General features: G+C 42.1%; 1 protein-coding gene across 4 annotated transcripts in view; it reads left to right on the top strand.

Moving 5' to 3' along the window:
• The first annotated feature begins 206 nt into the window (after nucleotides 1-206).
• Nucleotides 207-14,619, top strand: part of DPY19L4 (dpy-19 like 4) — a 67,341-nt gene continuing 52,928 nt past the window's right edge. For 2 of the 4 annotated variants that reach the window (XM_073892981.1, XM_073892982.1), the window contains exons 1-2: nucleotides 563-588; nucleotides 7,870-7,980. Coding sequence is in view for 2 of the 4 variants with exons in the window: in XM_073892980.1 (XP_073749081.1) it covers nucleotides 573-588; nucleotides 7,870-7,980 (127 nt within the window). In the remaining 2 variants the exon portion in view is untranslated. Of the gene's footprint in view, nucleotides 589-7,869; nucleotides 7,981-14,619 lie in introns of all 4 variants that reach the window. The other 2 variants (XM_073892980.1, XM_025870846.2) reach the window with 2 other exon arrangements.

Here is a 14,619-nt window from a genome sequence, read left to right on the forward strand (position 1 = left end):
CCCTGAAATCGCCAAGCACGCAGGCACCGAAAGGAGTTCGGGGCCGCGGGCTCCAGCTCAGGCTTGCGCCGGCTTCGTCACTGACACCTCGCTGGACCTCAGCTTCCTCTCCGTCACATGGGGCGCGGATGGGGTTTGGATCTGGAAGATGACACTGATGCTATTCTCTGACTGAGTCGAACAACAAAAGCCGCGGAGGGGCCGCGGAGGGGCCGCGGGACTCCCAGCTTTCGGAAGGGCGGGGCGAAAGGGAGAGGCTGCCCCGAGCCCGGCGGAGGAGGCCGGCAGCGCCGGCCGTGGGCGGTGCCACCCGCGTCGTCCAGTCTCCTTCCTGCCCGCGCAGGCCGAGGCGCGCCCGCAAAACGCTCCGGCAGCCCTCCGCTGCCGGCTCCCTGGTTCCTGGGCCGCCGGGCGGGACGCGGTTGGCGGCGACACCGGAGGGGGAAGGGTCAGGAAGTGGGGGCGCGGCGGCCGGGAGCGGTCTTGGGGCTGCTGAGGGGTTCGCGACGCGGAGGGCCAGAGACTCCGGGCCGCGCGGGACCCGGAGGGGAGCCCGGGCCTCCGCGGAGACGATGGCTGAGGAAGAAGGTGAGGGCCCCGGGGTCCAGCGCGCCAACTGTCGCCCGGGATCTCGGGAAAGAGGGGCGGGGGCGCGAGGGGCCCAGAGGCCTGGGCTGCGGGCGGTCAGTGGCCGCGGCTGCGCGCGGGGTGGCTGCGTCGGGGCCGGGAAGGAGCGGGGCGGCGGCGGCGCGGGGACATTTAGGAGCGGAGTGAATGGCCCGAAGTTTTGTCCGCCTCAGTGGGAAGCAAAGGTGGAGCTCAAAGTTGGGAATGGGGAGAGAAAAAGCTGTGTGTGTGTGTGGCGGGGGGAGGGGGTACTGTTTGAGGGGGAGGGCTACTAGCAGACAATTAATGGGGTGGGGGCTTAGAAGATGGAGGCTTAGGTACTGAGTGCATATTTGAAAGTGATAGTGTTTAACCAAACGCCCCTCATTCTGAGTGCCTTCTTCAGAGGTCTGTGGATACCGACAAATACAAAGTCCCGGGGGCGGGGGGCGGGGGAGAAGCCTCACGCCGCGGCTGTAGAAAGAGGCAGGGATTTGGGGTAAACAGGTGAATTGGGAGGGGAAACTGAAGAAGGCCCGTTCATTTATAGGTTAGGGGGAGATGGCAAAGGGTTGAGGGATGTAAGTAGTTTGGGAGGATTAGGAAGCCAGGTTTGAGCGTGAAAGTGGGTGGGCTTAGGGAAATCTTCCCATGCCCCCACAGGGCCAATGCTAAGAAAATTAATCTCTTCAGTAATATTTATTCATAGAAAATGATAGGTACGGGAGAAAAATGGGGAGTTAGAGGAACTTATTAGCTAGCGATAGATATTACAGGAAACATTCATGGCAGGCATAATAACTTCATGATACCCCTGCTAGTTTCAGGAACAGGTATATATGATGGTGTCGCTTGACAGAGCAGTTAGATTTTGCATTCTGGTGGGAAATAGAACTTTTTACCTTCTTGAGTGCAGTTGTGAATGTGATCTCACTTAGATTTAATCCTTATTGAACCAAGAATGCAAGGAGGGAATTTCAAGAATTCAGTGGAAAGCAATTTATTTTTATTTATTTATTTTAAGATTTTATTTATTTGACAGAGAGAGACACAGCGAGAGAGGGAACCCAAGCAGGGGGAGTGGGAGAGGGAGAAGCAGGCTTCCAGCGGAGCGAGGAGCCCGATGTGGGCCTCGATCCCAGGACCCTGGGATCACGACCTGAGCCAAAGGCCGACGCTTAACGACTGAGCCACCCAGGCGTCCCGAAAGCAATTTTTAAACAATTATTTTCTGCCCTTTGGCTTGCTGCTTGTCCCTATGCTCACACTGGCTTCATATTTGCCTCTTCTTTCTTGAGTTTTCAGAGTGTTAAAGCTGATCTAAATTTAAGACACTCTACCTAAAAACAACGTCAAAAACAACGTCAAAACCGATGGCTATTTGTAGTTGGTGAGGAAGAATGTAATTCCATTTGTTACCTTGGTTTTATCTTTGGTGGCAGTAGTTTAAAAGATTTCTTGATATTTTTTCCTTTTCTGAATAGTTGCAGATCTGTGGAGTAGGTTGATAAACTAGCTTGTATGTTTACATTAACACTTTCATGCTTAAGCTAAAGCATGAAAAAAATTAATACTGCAATACTAAAAGTCTTTAATATGCATCATGCAAAATGAGAAATTGTTTTAGATTATAGTTACACTTAATTAAAGGCAGTGTGATGTGGAACTAATTAAAAAGACCATACTATTTTGTGAAATTTATTTATGGGATATAAAATGAAAAGTGGTTTTGGTTGTAGAATTACCGATAATCCAAAAGCAAAAGCAAATACATCTTATATAGAACAACTAATGTATTGATGTTTTGTTAAAATATATTTTCATTCAGCAGTTTTTTAATTCCATAAACATTTGGGTGCCTACTGTGTTAGGTGCTGGGATATAATAATAGTCAACAATGAATAATTACAGTCTTATAATAATGCTAGTAATGGTAATGTTTATAGCAAATATGTCTGTGTGCTAGGCATTATTCTGAGTGCTTTACGTTTGTTTTATTTGGCACTTTTCCAAATACAAATTATCTTAAAATTAGACTAAATGGTCTATTTTACTGGTATCTTGTTCCCTATATCCCTTTTTTGCTTATCATTCACATTCACTTGGGTCCTCTTCATTGTCCCACTGTTACTCCAGGTAAATAGTTTTTTGAGAATGTCGTCTTACAAAAAATGTCTTCCTTGTTGCAGTAGAGGGTCAGGTTGTTCATACTTATCCTTCCTGAAAGAAATGTTAGAGCAAAGAAAGAAGTGACCACCTCGAGTACAGCAGTATTAACATTTCATTTGGAAATTGCTGTGTGTTGTCTGGATGGACATTTGCAGGCCTATTTGTAGTTCTGCTAACGATCTCATGTGAAGATCATTGGACCAGACCTGGAAATAGCAGGTTATTTTTGTGGCTGTGTTATCATTTTCATTTAGTTTGACTTTTGCTTTACAATGCTAAAGATACAAGAAGGAAAAGGAAACTTAAAATCTGTCCTAGAACTTTCCTATCAGTTAATCGGCATCATTCATGGCTTTGGCCTTTGCTGCTTCTCCACCTGGGGATTCCTGGTTTTGTCTTCCAATTATGAAGCTATGAGATCAGTATAAAGGAAAGAAGGTGAAATTTGGATCTAGTCAGTTTTGTTTCTTGGTGACAGGTAAAAAATTAAAAAAAAATTTTTTTTTTTTTTAAACCCAACACTGGGCTTGAACTCATGACCTTGAGATCAAGATCTGAGTTGAGGTCAGGAGTCAGAGGCTTAACTGACTGAGCCACCCAGAGGCCTCCCCTACACCCCCCCAGACTCAATTTTTTGTGAGGGACAGGTTGAAGAGATTGGCTAAAATGAATACTGTATTTCCCAGGTTGTACTTTTTTTTTTAATGTTTTCTTTTTTTTTTTAATTTTATTTATTTGAGAGTGAGAGAGAGAGCCCAAGAGGGGGTAGAGTCAGAGGGAGAAGCAGACTCCCTGCTGAGCAGGGAGCCCGATGTGGGACTGGATCCCAGGACTCTGGGATCATGACCTGAGCCGAAGGCAGTCACTTAACCAACTGAGCCACCCAGGCACCCCCCAGGTTGTACTTTTTGCTCCCACAATTTAATGTCACTGAAACCAACATGTCTTAAAATCAGTTCATACATTTAATATGGTAGTGTTTTTCCCCCCTTTGAAAAACTGCTTAGGGGCACCTGGGTGGCTCAGTTGGTTAAGCATCTGACTCTTGATTTCAGCTCCAGTCTCGATCTCATGGTCATGAGTTCAGGTTCCGTGTTGGGTTCCATGCTGGCCCGGGAGCATACTTAAAAAGCAAAACAAAACAAAACAAGGGGCGCCTGGGTGGCTCAGTCATTAAGTGTGTGCCTTCGGCTCAGGTCATGATCCCACGGTCCTGGGATCGAGCCCCGCGTCCGCTCCCTGCTTGGCAGGAAGCCTGCTTCTCCCTCTCCCACTCCCCTTGCTTGTGTTCCCTCTCTCACTGTGTCTTTCTCTGTCAAATAAATAAAATCTTAAAAATAAAAACAAAAACAAACAAACTGGGCTCCTGGGTGGCTTAGTTGGTTAAACATCTGCCTTCTGCTCAGGTCATGGTCTCAGGGTCCTGGGATCAAGCCCTGAGTTCGGTTCCCAGCTCGGCAGGGAGTCTGCTTCTCCCTCTCCCTCTGCCCCTTGTTCCTGCTTGTTCTCTCTCTCTCAAATAAATAAATAAAATCTTTAAAAACAAACAAACCCAAAACCCCCAAGATACCTGCTCAATATCTTAAAATGTATAGCATCTTAGAACCAAAAAGATATAGTGTTATAGATCCTTTATAGATAATTTATTTGTATGGCCCTTGATTGTTGCTAATATAGATTCTGGAAAGATGGTTTTATGAATTATTTGGGAATCTGTGCAAAATTTTTGTATAAGCTCTACTTCTATAAATAAAATCCATTATATGTACTAAGAAAACACTTTAATGTCTCTGTAAAGTGATTGATTTTATGAGGAAATTTTTTTTTTAAGATTTTATTTATTTATTTGACAGAGAGGGACACAGCGAGAGCAGGAACACAAGCAGGGGGAGTGGGAGAGGGAGAAGCAGACTCTCCACTGAGCAGGGAGCTCGATGCGGGGCTTGATCCCAGGACCCTGGGATCATGACCTGAGCCGAAGGCAGACACCTAACAACTGAGCCACCCAGGCACTCCTAAGGAAGTTTTTTAAAAAGGAAAATGTTAGCTTTTTGTAAAGAACACTTTTTGTGTGATATCTCCTTCCCAGTCTATCTTTATCTTAAATGTGTGCTTTTAACCTCTCTATAATAAAAAAGACCTACTTAACCCATTTGTAAACTACTTTAACAGATTTGTTAGCTTGCTTTCTGAAATTATCCAGTTAAATTTTCAAAAAAAATTTCAATACTATCAATGTGTTTGATCTTACAAGTGTAATGACTGAGTAAACTTCTTGGGGTTTTGTCACCCAGTTACTGCGTCCCCTCAGCCACCTCCCCTCCAGCAACCCTCAGTTTGTTTCCTGTAGTTAAGAGTCTCTTATGGCTTGTCTCCTTCTCTGATTTCACCTTATCTTTTCCTTCCTTTCCCCTATGTTCATCTGTTTTGTTTCTTAGATTCCACAGAAAAGTGAAATCATATGATATTTGTCTTTCTCTGACTGACTTATTTCGGTCAGCATAATACCCTCTAGTTCTAGCCATGTCATTGCAAATGGCAAGATTTCATTCTTTTTGATAGTTGAGTAATATTCCTCTGTGTGTGTGTGTGTGTGTGTGTGTGTGTGTGTGTGTACACACCACATCTTTTTTTTTTTTAAGATTTTATTTATTTGAGAGAATGAGAGAGAGAGAGAGAGAGAGAGCATGAGGGGGGGAGGGTCAGAGGGAGAAGCAGACTCCCCACTGAGCAGGGAGCCCGATGCGGGACTCGATCCTGGGACTCCAGGATCATGACCTGAGCCGAAGGCAGTCGCTTAACCAACTGAGCCACCCAGGCGCCCCCACACCACATCTTCTTTATCCATTCATCTGTTGATGGACATCTGGGCTCTTTCCTTTTTTTGGTTATTGTGGACATTGCTACTGTAATTATTGGGGTGCATGTGCCCCTAAATCCTCATTTTTGTTGGGTGTTTTTAACTTTTGCTTTATCCCAGAGCAATTAAAAAGGCATCACGAAAAAGAAATACAGTAATATTTATTAATTGACCCAGATTTGTATGCAAAAATACTGAAAATCTGGGATGTTTGGGTGGCATAGTCAGTTGGGTGTCCATCTCCTGGTTTCAGCTGGGGTTGTGATCTCAGGGTCATGGGATTGAGCCCCGCGTTGGGCTCCATGCTCAGCATGGAGTCTGCTTGAGATTCTCTGCCCCTCCCCCAGTGTGCACACACATGCTCTCTCTCTCTCTCTTTTTCTCTAAAAAAAAGAACTCAAAATCTGAGGCATGGCTTTCTAATAATGTCATTTTCTAATCTGTTCACTGGCTTCAGTACTTAAGACAATTACAAAATAAATGATAGCTTAGAAATGGTTAAAAGTTAGACCAGACTGAATCCACTAAATATAGTTACTATTTTTTAATCACAATGCCAGTGTTTAAAGATATTTTAGCAAACTTGAATTTGCTCTGAAGCTATTTTAAAAAATGTCTTTTTTAGGGAGGGCCTGGCTGGCTCAGTTGGAAGAGCATGATACTCTTGATCTTGACAGTCATGAGTTCAAGCCCCACATTGGGTACAGACATTACTAAAAAAAATAAATTAAAAAAATATAGATTTGTTTTTTCATTTTCCATAGTAAAGCTAGAATCCTTCATCTGATCAGCAGCAGTGGATTCATTCTCCTTCTTTGACTTCTCTTTTTAGGTTCACATTTCACAGCATAAGGTCATCCCTAAAAGAAAAGAGAAAACTCTCCTCTGCTCCAGTAAGGAGGAAATAAATTCTTGAACCACCTTATAAGCTTGGCAGGACAGTTTGTACCAACATGACAGTCATAGTCTACCCTTATAAGATAATTAATTCTGGGGGCACCTGTGTGGTTCAATTGGTTAAGCATCTAACTCTTGATCTCAGCTCAGGTCTTGATCTCAGGGTCATGAATTCAAACCCTACATTGGGCTACATGCTGGGTGTGGAGCCTACTTTAAAAAAAATAAAAAGAGGGGGCGCCTGGGTGGTTCAGTTGGTTAAGCGTCTGCCTTCGGCTCGGGTCATTATCCCCTGGTCCTGGGATTGAGCCCTGCATCGGGCTCCCTGCTCAGTGGGGAGCCTGCTTCTCCCTCTGCTGCTCCCCCTGCTTGTGCTTGCTCTCTCTGTCAAATAAATAAATAAAATCTTAAAAAAAAGAGAGAGAGATAATTAACTCTAGGAAGGAAAAGTAGTTAGGTTTACTATAGTAAATTTTTGTTTCATTTGGAATTTAGTTTACTGGTTTGGAGGTACTTTTTTTTTTTTTTAAGATTTTATTTATTTATTTGACAGAGAGAGCAGGAGAGCACAGGCAGGGGGAGCGGCAGAGGGAGAGGGAGAAGCAGGCTTCCTGCTGAGCAGGGAGCCCGATGCGGGGCTCGATCTCTCAGGACCCTGGGATCATGACCCGAGCTGAAGGCAGTTGCTTAACTGACTGAGCCACCCAGGCGCCCCTTGGAGGTACTTTCTGCTTTACATTTTTTATTAGACATAAAAGGGTAGTCTAACATTGGGAAATTTTCTGACAGTTTTCCACATATAAGGATATGCCTATTTCACATATCTAAATCTGTAAGACTGTACGATGATAATAACACAGCACTGTGAAATTCTGCAGAACTTGCAGGATTGTTTTAAAAATGAAGTATAGTTTTGTGATGAATGTATTTTATTATATTCAGATTTTTAAAAAATTGTTTCATTGAATGATGAGTGTGATACTCTCAGGTAATTAGAATAATATGCTAATGTATTAAATAACACCTTGTTCCCCAGTCATTCTGGAAAGGGGTTTACTTATTTTGGGATATTTTGAAAATAACATGTATCTCAGGAGAAGAGCTTGTTGGTTTATCAATAGGACTCTGAAAGCACAGGTGAAAGGGAGAACCTAAATTTTTTTTTGGTATGAAAGACAGTCTTTCTGTCTAAATGAATTATTTATTTCATTGTGAAAAAAGGTATCTTTGATACTAAAAGGTCTCCATGTGACTTTTGCCTTAGTATAATAAAAGTTTGGGTTCTAGATTAGAACAACTTGATACACATGTTGCAATAATGTCTTAAATATTTTAAGGACCAACAGTAGAACTGCGCCAAAGAAAAAAGCTGAAGTCTTCAGAAAATAAGGAATCTGTCAAAGAAGAGAAAATCAGTGACACTCCAATTCCTGAAAGAGCTCCAAAACGTAAGTCAGATAAATTTGGAGTTTTTGTGCTACTACAAAAATGGCTTTTTATATGCTAGGTATTATATTTTATATTAATATTTTATCAACTTTTTTTTTTAAGATTTTATTTATTTGACAGAGAGAGACACAGTGAGAGGGGAACACAAACGGGGGGAGTGGGAGAGGGAGAAGCAGGCTTCCCACCGAGCAGGGAGCCCGATGCAGGGCTCGATCCCAGACCCTGAGATCATGACCTGAGCTGAAGGCAGACATTTAATGACTGAGCCACCCAGGCTCCCCTTGTATGAATATTTTAAATGTGTGTACCTGTTTTGAGATTAATTACATGGTATTATCAGTCAACTTTGGTTTTGCTGTAGAACAAACCCTTAATCTCACTGGCTTACAGAAAACACTTATTTCTGACTAATGTTCCATGTTGTGGCTTCAGGTTGGCTGGTGTAGCTTCATGTGTCATGAAGGAACAGCCCCTACTTGCGACATTTTTTTTAAGACAGGAAAAGAGCAGGAGAACAGGCAGAGTCATGCCGTATGTCTTAAATTTTCTGCTGAACTGGCACTCTGTCATTTGAACTTATATTCTGTTGACCCAGGGAAGTCATATAATCAATCCAGACAGTGAGATGGAGAAATATACCCTGACTACAAGGAAGGGATGGAGAAGTATACCTTGACTACAGGGAAGCGTTGCAAGTCACATGGTAGTGGGCAGAGATGAATACTTTTTATAGGAAAGGATAACATAAGTGGGAATAATAATATAACATTCTACCACATTCTTTCCTTTTGGTCATAAATATTTACTTTTCTCCCTCAAACAAAATACACTCACTACCTCTCTGACCCCAAGGAAGATACTGTCTTACCCAGTCCTGGCAGCAGTCTTACAGATTTTACAGTTTCTTACAGATTTTAGCCCTAGGCCTTTTCCTTTTGCTGATTTTGTTTTGTACTGTTCACTATAATAAGTCATTGCTGTAAATATTCTGCAACCTGTGAGTCCTTCTAGCTAATCACCAAACATGGGGGTGATGTGTCTCTCTCAAATAAAAAATGAATAAAATCTTTAAAAAAAATTTATTTTTTAGGATTTTTTAAAAATTTATTTATTTTGACAGAGAGAGAGAAAGGGAGACAGCGAGAGAGGGAACACAAGCAGGGGCAGTGGGAGAGGGAGAAGCAGGCTTCCCACTGAGCAGGGAGCCCGATGCGGGGCTCAATCCCAGGACCCTGGGATCATGACCTGAGCCGAAGGCAGACGCTTAATGACTGAGCCACCCAGGCACCGCCCAAAAAAAAAAAGATTTTATTTATTTATTTGAGAGAGAGAGGGAGAGAGCGTGCATGGATGAGCCAGGGGGTGGGCAGAGGGAGAGGAAGAAGCAGACACAATGCTGAGCAGGGTGCCTGACATCACCAGGACCCTGAGATCATGACCCGAGCTGAAGGCAGATACTTAACTGTCTGAGCCAGCCAGACAGCCCTGCACAGAGTTTTTATTGGTGGCTAGTCATGTACCTGTTACCTACCACATACCAAAACTAGATTCCCAGAAGGAAATCAGTGAGCATAAACCACATTGTTTGTACAAACAGGCCGGGCACAGTAAACTGACTGATGAGAGAATGGTGGGAACCCTCCTGAAATCCTAGTTCCCAGATTCCAGCAAAGAGCCTAGCTTGCAAGCCGGCCTTTCTCCATAAAGCAGTTGCAGGGCTGCTATGTTAATTTTTCTGCACATGCCCCCTCTCCCAGTGTACACTCTTGGGCAGGGACAGGATGAGTAAAATAAATGCTTCCATTCAGAAAGAGGAAGAGAGACACATCAGCCACTGGTCCATAGCAGTTTTGAAGTCCTACCAGATAAATAGGGCTCCTTACTCCGGGGTAGGGATGTTTCTTGATTAAGCCCCAGTTGTTTTCCTTGGGAGTAGCTTCCCAGCTCAGTGTTCTCTGTGGTCCTTGGCTCCACCCTCTGGAGGTCCTTCTTTTTCTTTTTTTTTTAAGATTTTATTTATTTATTTGACAGAGAGACAGTGAGAGCGGGAACACAAGCAGGGGGAGTGGGAGAGGGAAAAGCAGGCTCCCCGCTGAGCAGGGAGCCTGATGCAGGGCTTGATCCCAGGACCCTGGGATCGTGACCTGAGCTGAAGGCAGACGCTTAACGACTGAGCCACCCAGGCGCCCTGGGCCTTCTTTTTCTGTTATCCTACTGAACTATATATGAAGATGGCTTTGGAGAACATGCCATCCTTAGGGGCTGAACAGCCTTCTCATTGCTTCCTGCTGAGAGTTGAAGAGAGTTGAAGGCCCATTTATTTTTTTATATGTTTTTTATTTTTTAAAGATTTTATTTATTTGTCAGAGAGAAAGAGAGAGAGAGCACAAGCAGAGGGAGCGGCAGGCGGAGGGAGAAGCAGGCTCCCCGCTGAGCAAGGAGCCCAATGCAGAACTCTATCCCAGGATCCTAGGATTATAACCTGAGCCAAAGGCAGACGCTTAACCAACTGAGCTACCCAAGCGTCCCTGAGGGCCCATTTATATATTTTTTCTCAAGTAAGATAAAGGCAGTGGGTTATCTACAGAACTAGTTTTTGGGGGTAGCAGGAAGAAAATTTTTTGGAAGCTGGAAAAATAGTAATCCATATTATGCAGTGATAAATCCTGTGAATAGTTGCAATTTTAATACTACTTTTTTATGATTTTAGGTAACAGGATTGTAAAACAGGAATGTTACTGCAGTGCCTTGGTTATCACTTGCATTTGATTACAGGAAAGAGATGAATTTAGAACAGAATTAGCCTATTTGCAAGCAGGAATGAAGAGGAAAATAGAGAATCCAAAATTTCTGGGACTTGTAGTGTTGAGTTAGAACTGTCTATTTTAGCTAATAAAATCAAGAAAATTGAGAAATACTTTGAGCAACAAAGACAATGACTACGATGAATCCTTAAGGCAATGACTAAATCAGGGGCAAGGTTCTCCCACAGAGTTTGTTAAAAATATATGGATGGATGAAGGTATTTCCTAGAAAATTAGACAGGGTGTGGTTCCACAGAAGCCTAATAAGATCAAAATACATGTAGTTAAACCTTTTCAGAGACTCATCTAGAAAAAAAATTGTAAGTACAGTAGTCCCCCCCCCAGTAGTTTCAGTTTCCATCATTTCAGTTATCTGTGTTCACCACAGTTTGGAAGCAGATAATCCGCTTTCTGATGTGTTGTCAGAAAGTTAATAGTAGTGTAACACTACTTCATGGTACCGATGTCATTTTCCTTACTTTATCTCATCACTGTCATTTCACATCATTACAAGGAATAGGGTGAGTACAATACAGTAAGATATTCTGAGAGAGAGAGAAACCGTGTTCCCAAACTTTTATTATAACATACTGTTATAGTTGTATTTTATTATTAGTTATTGTTAATCTCTCACTGTGTCTATAAATTAAACTTTATCACAGGTATGTGTGTATCGGAAAAAGCATAGTGTATCTAGGGTTCAGTACTATCCACAGTTTCAGGCATCCACTAAAGATCTCAGAACATATCCCCCACACACAAGGCAGGGGAGGACTTCTGTATAGTTGTTGGAACATGGATGGAGCTGACTAGAATCAAGTAGGTAAAAAGCTGACAAAATTGTTCGTTTCTTTGCAGAAATAGGTAATTTAATTTTTAAAAATTAAGGTATAGGCATGCCTCCTTTTATTATGCTTTGCAGATATCTTTTTTTTTTTTAATGAACTGAAGGTTAGTGGCAGCCTTGTGTCGAGCAAGGCTAACAGCACCATTTTCCAACTGCATTTGCTCATTTCCTATCTCTATGTTACATTTTGGTAAATCTCGCAGTAGTTCAAACTTTATCATTTTATCTGTTGTGATCTCTGGTCAATGATTATGACTCACTGACAGCTCAGGTGATGGTTAGCATACTTTAGCAAGAAACTCTTTTTAAAATATGTATGGTTTTGGGGTTTTTTTTTTTTGTTTTTTTTTTTTTAAAGATTTATTTATTTATTTGAGAGAGAGAGAATGAGAGAGATAGAGAGCACGAGAGGGAAGAGGGTCAGAGGGAGAAGCAGACTCCCCGCAGAGCAGGGAGCCCGATGCGGGACTCGATCCCGGGACTCCAGGATCATGACCTGAGCCGAAGGCAGTCGCTTAACAACTGAGCCACCCAGGCGCCCTGGGGGGTTTTTTTTGACATAATGCTACAGTGTAGTATAAACTTAACTTTTATATAACCAGTAAACCAAAGAATTCACTTAATTCACTTATGGCAATATCTGCTCTATTGCAGTGGTGTGGAACTGAACCTGTAATATCTCTGAAGTATACCTGTATAATTAGCTTACAATAAAATGCACAGAATCTTAGGCATTTAATTAAATGAGTTTTGACACTGGAGTACAGCTGAAACAAGATACAGAACATTTCTATTATCCCAGAAAGTGTCTTTATATCCTCTTGCAGATTTTCCCTGTATCCCCCTCAAGACAACCACTCTTCTTTTTTTTAAAGATTTATTTATTTATTTGTCAGAGAGAGAGAGAGAGAGCACAAGCAGAGGGAGTGGCAGGCAGAGGGAGAAGAAGGCTCCCCGCTGAGCAGGGAGCCCTATGCGGGGCTCCATCCCAGACCCCGGGATCATGACCCGAGCCGAAGGCAGACACTTAACCGACTGAGCCACCCAGGCGTCCCAACAACCACTCTTCGTATTAATTCATTTTGCATGTCATAGAATTTCCTATAAATGGAATCATACAACATGTATGCTTTTGTGTCTGGATTTTTTCACTTAGCTCGGCATGTTATCCTTTAAAAATATCATTTTGAGATTCATTCATGTTGCTATAATTTTTTATTCTGTTCTTGTTGGACATTTGAGTAATTTTCAGTATTTAGCTATTACGAATAAGGCTTCTGTGAACATAGTTCTACAGATCTTTTTGTGGACGTTTGTTTATATTTCTGTTAAGTAAATATCTAAGAGAATTGCCTGCTAAATTTTTGAGAGAGATGTACTGTTAAAAGAACTGTCAACCTAGATTAAAAAGGATGTAACTATTCAGGTCTTAAAATGATATAAACATGCAGGAAACAAGCTGGATAAGCTGCTCTTAGGGCGTCTTTCTTGAGAAGCAGTGAGTGTGTTTTGCCTTTGGGAGGGAAGTAAGTATTTGTGATGAATGGGGCAGACCCTGGTAGACTCTTTTATTGTTTGCAAATGTTTGCTCCCTTCCCTAAAGTGAATTATCCAGTTCTTCCCGTTGCCATGTGATTTGGAGTGTGTCTCTGAAGCAGTGTGTACTTTGCTCCCTCATTGTCAGGCTTATTGATGTGACTTGCCTAGACCAATGGAATGTCTGGAAGCAACACTGTACTAGTTTTGACCAGAAACTATAAGAGGCATTGTATGCTCTGCCTGTTCTCCTGCTCTTTTTTTAAAGATTTTATTTATTCATTTGAGAAAGAGAGAGAGCACAAGCAAGGGGAGTGGCAGGCAGAGGGAGAGGGAGAAGCAGGCTCCCCGCCGAGCAGGGAGCCAGACTCGGGGCTCCATCCCAGGACCCTGAGATCATAACCTGAGCCAAAGGCAGGCGCTTAACGGACTGGGCCACCCAGGTGTCCTGTTCTCCTCCTCTTATCCTCTGTCATGAGAATAGCTACTGGCCCCAGTCTGGGACTCTGAAGAAGATAGAAGAAGAGCCACAGCTAATCTGAAGTCTGAAATTGGATGGAGAGTCACTGGAGACCCAAAACCCACAAGTAGCATAAGTGAGAAATAAACCTGTATTTTGTAAGCCACTAATAGTTTGGGATAACTTTTTTTTTTATCATAGAAAAGCTTACTAATAGAGTGGTCATTTAAAACATTTTGGAAAATACAATACAAGAAAGATAATTAAATAATGTAGAGCTAACTACTGTAAAATAGTATTTTCCCCCTGAATACAAAAATATTTTTAGGGTAGAAAATGTGGAAAATAGAGAAAAGTATAATAAAAATACAATGTATAAATAACTCCAGTAGAACTACTCTTAAAAGTTTTGGCAAATATTGCTTATATTTTTTTCAGTGCACTTATACCTTACTTTTTTTTTTACTTTTTTGTGAAATTGAATCCTACGTTTCTTTTCCTAACATGTCCTTAGCTTTTTCCTTTGCTTTAAATATTACTTAACTATGCCCTGTATTATTGGTATTGATATTTATGTAGTGCTCTTTTTTTCTTATTCCATCTTTGACTCTTCACAAAAAACTTTGAAAACAACATATTTAGTATTAAGGTAAGGCATTTATATGTAGGATTTGGTTTACATACTTTTTATAATAGCCACTGATAATTAGGATTAACTTACCGTTATCTAAGACTTAATGAAAAATAAAATAAGGGCACCTGGGTGGCTCAGTTGGTTAAGCCGCTGCCTTCGGCTCAGGTCATGATCCCAGGGTCCTGGGATCGAGCCCCACATCGGGCTCCCTGCTCATGCAGGAAGCCTGCTTCTCCCTCTGCCTGCCGCTCCCCCTGCTTGTGTTCTCTCCCTCTATCTCTGTGTGTCAAATAAATAAATAAAATCTTAAAAAAAAAATTAAAAAAAAAAAGAAAAAACAAAATAAAACAGGAAAAT

Source organism: Callorhinus ursinus, unplaced genomic scaffold (genome assembly GCF_003265705.2).
Source record: "Callorhinus ursinus isolate GAN/ISIS: 27379988/994484 unplaced genomic scaffold, GSC_fseal_2.0 scaffold5, whole genome shotgun sequence".
Classification (NCBI taxonomy): Eukaryota; Metazoa; Chordata; class Mammalia; order Carnivora; family Otariidae; genus Callorhinus; species Callorhinus ursinus.